This window comes from Hoplias malabaricus, chromosome 2, assembly GCF_029633855.1.
Source record: "Hoplias malabaricus isolate fHopMal1 chromosome 2, fHopMal1.hap1, whole genome shotgun sequence".
In the NCBI taxonomy this organism is placed as follows: Eukaryota; Metazoa; Chordata; class Actinopteri; order Characiformes; family Erythrinidae; genus Hoplias; species Hoplias malabaricus.
The window spans coordinates 58,537,998-58,545,103 of record NC_089801.1 but is presented as its reverse complement, the minus strand read 5'-3'; the positions used below and the strand labels follow the sequence as shown (position 1 = coordinate 58,545,103).

General features: G+C 38.5%; 1 protein-coding gene across 1 annotated transcript; it reads right to left on the bottom strand.

Moving 5' to 3' along the window:
• Positions 1-2,129: 2,129 nt before the first annotated feature.
• Positions 2,130-5,711, bottom strand: LOC136687705 (asparagine-rich protein-like). The gene is made up of 5 exons (XM_066662234.1): positions 5,573-5,711; positions 5,208-5,249; positions 4,499-4,576; positions 4,119-4,159; positions 2,130-3,980 (listed from the first exon to the last, which is right to left on the bottom strand). Exons 1-5 carry the CDS (start codon positions 5,697-5,699, stop codon positions 2,853-2,855), a joined length of 1,416 nt encoding a protein of 471 aa, XP_066518331.1. The 5' UTR covers positions 5,700-5,711; the 3' UTR covers positions 2,130-2,852.
• Positions 5,712-7,106: the final 1,395 nt, after the last annotated feature.

Genomic DNA, 7,106 nt, shown 5'->3' with positions numbered 1-7,106 from the left:
AAAAACAATGCATGACAGAGGCACTAAATGGTCCCTGCCATGGTGCATATTTGCACAGGCCCAGTGTCTTACAAGGTGGTTACAGTAAATGGACAAATCCAAATCCAATGCAACAATGTTTGAACAGTAACTGGGGAGTGCATACACCTTTTATGGAACATTTATGGAAAACCAATTCTTGCGGTTCCTGTATTTCTCAGAATCTGGAGTAGATGGGCATTTTATGGGAATATGGGTTCCATATTCAGCCTATGACTCCTGGAACGTGCCCATATTCATAGAAATGTACTTTGTAGTTCAGCTGGGTTGTAGCATCAGGGTAGTTTATGTACTGTCCTTAGTTCATACGCACATGACTCTGCATACTCAGTGAATGATTACATACTATTGATTCACTGACACCAAATAAATCCCCAGTTTCTCGATGAAAGGCCACAGGCCAAGAACCTTAAAGTAATGAGAACTTGGAGACAAACTGGTAAAGGCCATCCTCGCTGAGTCACAGATGAAAGCTTGTGTTCCAACAATAAGATATTCTCCATGGCAACTAATGTCATCAGAATGTTGAAATGAGTCACTTTTGTCAGCAAGAACATATCTTGCTGGTGGTACTATTTGGTCTTTATTGACATAGTCCAAGTAATGCATGTGTCTTCTTTGACAAACTACATTAATCTGGAATTTAAACCTCAATTTAGCCCTGCATTAGCACTAATCCCTCTCAAGAAATCTGAGTAGAACATTCAGAATTAGACTAAATGTAGGACTGTTTTAATATATGACTGAGAAAGTTGATTTCTGTTAGTCTGGGTTAAAAGGCAAATTTATTGTAGGACTAGTAGGACTAATCTCTGTCTGGAAAACATCCCTTAGACTTTAGGCATACTCTCTCTCTCTCTCTCTCTCTCTCTCTCTCCAATTCTTTATAAAGATAATTCTGAAGTAAAAGAACTGACCTGAGGTTGTAAAGAAGGTGAAGATTATCTTCACTGGTGTGGCTCTGTCTGTCCTAAAAGTGGAATTATTCTTGTTCCCTGGTGTTTGCCAATGTCTCTGCCTCCTCTCCTCTCTGTTTTGGTCAGTTCCACTTCCTTTGGAAAGTATCTGAGATTCTTAAACCAAAAAAACCCTTCCATCACTTAAAAACACTTTCCTTGTTCTCTATTTGATTTTTGCTTCCTCTTCCTCTCTCTCTCTCTCTCTCTCTCTCTCTCTCTCTCTCTCAGTGGCAAACCCTGTAGTAGAATTCACTCATTAAAAGTTGTATACAAACTTTTGGCCACAATACTTTAAAACTTTTTTTTTCTAAGCATTTCTTAAAACTCTTGTCTATCTCAGATTTGTGTCTTTTTTTGTTTGACAGTCAAAGGAGGAATGTGTCACTATCGCAGCTATGTGATGATGGTCTTGATGCCCTGCTACAGTTGTGATACAGTTCTGCTCCCTGGTGGCCCACTTGGAGCATCTTTTCCCACAGCTAGGAACATCAACAGTATGGTCCCAGTGCCTGGTCTCTGTCACAGTGTGGTTGCCAATTGCTGTTCCTGAAGTCTATCTGTGAGGTGAGGTATAGGCTGATGTTGTAGTGGACCAGGCTCTGACAGTGGTATGCATGAGAACCCACTGATATGATTTCAGGCTCGGACAATGATCTTTTCTCTATATAGTGCACTATTTTGGGGTTCTGTGATTTTTCAGTAGTGTTCAAAAACACAATGGACTGAGCTATTAAAGTCTTATGGTAACTTTTGGATCAAGAGCAGAAAACTCCAGAAAAACCCCTCCAAAAGAAGGTAAACACTCCAAAGAACACAGTTGCACTGCTCCACAGCCCAGTGCTGGGAGACATTAGACCACTCCATTGGATATAATGGCCATAGGCTAATGTGTAGCTGCTCCAGATCATCTGCATTCTAGAACATCTCTTAAAAGAGATTACACAGCAAATTTTAGGATGTAACATGTTTTAAAATAAACCTCATGCACCAGTTGGAAGTTTATTTTCTTTACTGAACTGAACATAATGAAATTCCATTAAAAGCACTCACAATCAACCAATTAAATATAAACTATACACTATTAATAATATTAATAAAACTGACATTTAGAGTAGACCACTCCACCACTGACATGTTTTTAGTTATTAGGGGGTCTTACATAAATCTGACAGTAGATCATACAGTAATTCAGGACAAGCAATAAGATCTTGTACAGACTCATGTAAAGACACAAGTACAACATAAATTCTACTAATAAATATTAAATAAAAAAATATTATATAAAATTATTAACTAGCGATGCTGTCATACAGCTGTAGGGTCCTGGTGACTCCTGGTGCCTCCCTGTTCCTATTGACTGTCTGTGAGAAGTTCTCATGGCGTCTGTGTCGGTTTCCTCCAGGTTCTCTGGTTTCCTCCCATGGTCCAAAAACACATGTTGGTAGGTGGGTTGGTGACTCAAAAGTGTCTATAGGTGTGAGAGAATGTATGACTTAAAGTGTGAGTGTGTGTTGCCCTGCAAAGGACTGATGCCTGATCCAGGCTGTGTCCCCCGTCTTGCGCCCATTATTCCAGGCTCCGGAGCCTCCAAAACGCTGACAACGAATGAATTAATTAATAGATATGAAAAATTAATAAGACATGCTCTGATCTTTACATTCCGTACTCAGAATAACATATAACACTCTTATAAAACTTCATGTTTTGAGTGAAAAATGTTGCAGAAATGTTTTATTTTCTTGGTCAAAACATATATCGCTGCAGTTCTTTTGGACTTCGGGATCTAAACAATAAAATCTATTGGGTCTAGACTGAGTCTGATTGGTTGGTGTTGGGGTTTAGACTCTGGTAGACTCAATCTGATTGCTTGGTGTTGGGGTTTAGACTCTGGTAGACTGAATCTGATTGGTTGGTGTTGGAGTCTAGACTCTGGTAGACTGAATCTGATTGGTGGGTGTTGGGGTTTAAATTGTAGTAGGCTAGATCTAATTGGTTGGTGCTGGGCTTTAAAGTGTAGAGTGACTCTGATTGGTTGATGTTGGGGTTTAAATTGTAGTAGACTGAATCTGCTTGGTTGGTGTTGGGGTCTAGACTCTGGTAGACTGAATCTGATTGGTGGGTGTTGGGGTTTAAAGTGTAGTAGGCTAGATCTAATTGGTTGGTGCTGGGCTTTAAAGTGTAGAGTGACTCTGATTGGTTGGTGTTGGGGTTTAAATTGTAGTAGACTGAATCTGCTTGGTTGGTGTTGGGGTCTAGACTCTGGTAGACTGAATCTGATTGGTGGGTGTGGGGGTTAAAAGTGTAGTAGGCTGGATCTAATAGGTTGGTGTTGGGCTTTAAAGTGTAGACTGACTCTAATTGTTTGGTGTTGGGGTTTAAGTAGTAGTAGACTGGATCTAATTGGTTGATGTTGAGGTTTAGAGTGTGGTAAACTGAATCTGATTGGTTGGTGTTGGGGTTTACACTCTGGTAGACTGAATCTGATTGGTTGGTGTTGGGGTCTAGACTCTGGTAGACTGAATCTGATTTGTTGGTGTTGGGGTTAAGGCTTTGATAGACTGAATCTGATGGGTTGATTTTGGGATTTAGAGTGTGGTAAACTGAATCTGATTGGTTGATGTTGGGGTTTAGAGTGTGGTAGACTGGCTCTGATTGGTTAGTGTCGGGTTTTAGCGTGTGGTATACTGGATCTAATTGGCTGTTTCTGCGGTTTAAGCCCTGGTATACTAAACCTGACTGGTTGTCATTTGGGTTTATAATGTGAGGGACTGGATCTGATTGCTTGGTGTTGGGGGAAATATCCTGGGAGACTGATTGGTTGGTGTTGAGGTTTGAAATGTAGACTGGATCTGATATGTTGATGTTAGGGTTTAGACTCTGGTAAACTGAATCTGATTGGTTGGTGTTGTGATCAAGGCTGTGGTACTCTGTTCTAATGTAGATGCTGTTTCTAGTTAGATCATTTTCATTATCAAGACTGGCCTGAAATCATAAGAACAAACAAACAGTTACATTTGATTAATATTAATTTTCAGAATCTGCTTAATATATGGACTGGATAAATATTTTCCAAGTGATAAAAAGGCTGGGTCTCAGTTTTCCATGACTCTTTTTACTCACAGTGTGGTTTGTTGCTGTCTGGTTGCCTGTGGTGATACACCCTACAGAACAGGAGACAGAAATCATCAAACACTGTATTCTACAAGACAGAACTGGTTTCACCAAGATGTAATTTTACGTCCTTTAGGATGTAATTTTATGTCCTTTTAATATTTGACCAAAGTTACTCGTCTGACAATAAGAGTGGACATTTTATTGTCGAATGATACTTCAGATTTGTTTAAGACTTGGTTTAATCCATGCACACTCAGTAGCATTAAGAGTGCTAGCTTGATATGGAGTTTAATGCAGAACATAAATACTAAAACTTGCTCTATATGTATTAAACAAATATAGAAATCTAGATCTGTAGCTATGTACTATAAACATTTGTGACTTACAGTGTCTTAGTTTGTATATCAGGACAAGTGCTCCAATCAGTAGCAGAGTCACACACACAATGATGAGGTAAGAGGAATCTGCAGATGAACAAACCAGAAAAAAACATATTAAGAGTGCCTTTCAAAAGGGATATCATTCAAGTAAATATGAAAGTAATTAGAGAGATTCAACTTTTTTTTCATTGCTCAGTACAAGTTCAAGATAATGGGTTTTTCAGGCAAAATTCCCTTAAGTTAATATCAAATAAATATTAAATTCATCATGTAGAGTCAATATTGTCTTATCACAATATGTTAATGTTTGAAAAACCTGTTCTTTTTATTAAAGTGAATTTGTGATTCTCTAATTAATTGTAGTTTCTTTTGAGAACACAGGGGGTCAGTAGCAGCTTTTTATGTATCCAGTAAACAGGAAGTAAGAACAGACCACACTGAGAGCTACTGTTAACTGTATTTGAGATGATCCACTGATATCTGCAAACACATTTATATTTTTGATAGCAATGTTTCACCTTTCCTTGCAGTATGTGAGGAGAATATTTATCTGTCAGGCTAAATACAATACATGTACGGTTCCTTTATCCATTTTCTGTAACTGTTTCATTCTGATAAAGAATCTGGACTCACTAATCCCTGACGTGGACTGGGTTAACATTTTGTGATGTATGAAAAATAAAAACAGAGTATATTTATAAATTACAAACCTTACCGTATTGTAAGTCTTCGATTTCTGTATTTGCTGTAGTAGTGTCTTTAGTGTCCACAGTGTTCAGTGGGATTCATACATTGAAAACACAATTACAATAAGACAGTTCCATGTTACATTCATAGTACTCCATATCTGTGCAGTCATTCTCTCTCTCTGAAATATTCCCACTCTCCCTTCAAATCTGTATATGCTCTTGCTACAAGGCTTTTCTTGCAGGTTACCACAGGGTTAAGTGTCTTGCCCAGGGATTTTGTTTGTGTGAGCTATAACATGACCCCGATTTTTGTGAAGAGCAGTGATGTTGTGAGCTTTTTTAATTACATTATCTGTAATGGTATTAACAAGGATAATTAAATGTGTCTCACCAGAGATGTTTAGCTGAAACTCTGAGTAGAGGGATTCATAAGTGACTAACTGCCATTTTTGTTCCACTCCACAGAAATAAACTCCTCCATCTTCTTCTCTCACATCACTGATTCTCACACTGAACATTTTAGAGCTTGCATCTTCAGAGATGGAGAATCTGTCTCTTTGAGACTCTGCAGTGTGGATTATTGAATTTATAAATATATTAGAACATTTGTACATATGCTTAGGTCTTGCTTTAAACTCCTCTGGATATGAACAGTTGATGGTAAGAGACTCGCCCAGAAAACCTGTCAGTTCTTTGGGACCCATACAATATGGATCTGTTGATAAAAGAAAGGGAATTAGATTAGCTGTTTTTTTACCCAATATATTCCAGACATCAAACAATATCTAGCTCCCTCTTCCAGCCCCATTAATAACACCTATGAGGACTATTCTAATAATTAAATAGTGCCCACCTACCAAAAAAATATAGGCCTTATATCTTTTTTTATAATAACATGATGTGTTACCATCCACTAGCAACACCATACCAATAAATTAACCATACCATAGAAATAACCGTAAATATTTAGCAAGCACCAAGCAACATCTTAATAACTACAATGAATAACATTGCAACCACCTAGCAACACTTAACAAATGCCTCTGTGATCCTTACAATACACAAGCATTACCGTAGCACCTAGCATTCCAAAAAAAAGTCTCACCTCCTTAGCACCTATCAATATCTATCAATATCATAGCATCATAGCATCATAGCAATGACCAACAGCCCAGCAGCAATAAATAACAGCAACCACCTACAGACTAGCAGAATGAATATGATAACAATAGCCTAGCAACCCACTAAAAACCACCTTTAACACCCTAGCCACAGCTTAGGAATAGCCATAGCAATTATTAGGCATTCATAGATCCAGGTTAGCGGCACATAGTGACATGTTGGACACCAAAGCAATGCAAAGCAACTCCTAAGCAACCATGTTGGATACCATAATAAAAGCCTAATAACACCTTAGAAATCACCAAGTATACTATAACCATGGCCTAGCAACACCTTGGCAATCACATATATTCAGCATCCCCCCATGTGGATCACTCACTGTGTGTGGGGCACCAAAAAGTCAGGCTTGTGAATAATCATCATAACAACAGTAATCATAATAAGACATATTTATAATAAAAATATGTAAAGCATATAGATATAAGCAATACAAAAGTAACATATTTGTTTGAGAAAAAGATGAATCTCCTGTGCTGCCCTCTCTACAGTCTCCCTCTGGTGCTGCCCTCTCTACAGTCTCCCTCTGGTGCTCCCCTCCCCCACCTCCCAGTGGTCTGTTTGATTATGTCTCAAGCTCAAGTTGTCTGTGTTAGGCAGACACCTGTATTTGGACATGGCCTCAAAAAAGCATCAAGAGTCAGGGGCGGAAAAGAGACAGCGAGATGATGCTTGCACATTGCTTGCATGTAGGGCAGTGTTTTAAATAACAATTGTTAATTTTGTAACATTTAGCCTTGTATGCA

What these genes read in the sequence shown, in the direction of transcription:
- LOC136687705 (XM_066662234.1), bottom strand. Translation starts at nt 5,699, where the DNA reads ATGTTCAGTGTGAGAATCAGTGATGTGAGAGAAGAAGATGGAGGAGTT. An exon ending in GATATACAAACTAAGACACT is followed by an intron (nt 4,160 to 4,498) that starts GTAAGTCACAAA and finishes CCTGTTCTGTAG; the next exon opens with GGTGTATCACCACAGGCAAC. An exon ending in AGACAGCAACAAACCACACT is followed by an intron (nt 3,981 to 4,118) that starts GTGAGTAAAAAG and finishes TTATGATTTCAG; the next exon opens with GCCAGTCTTGATAATGAAAA.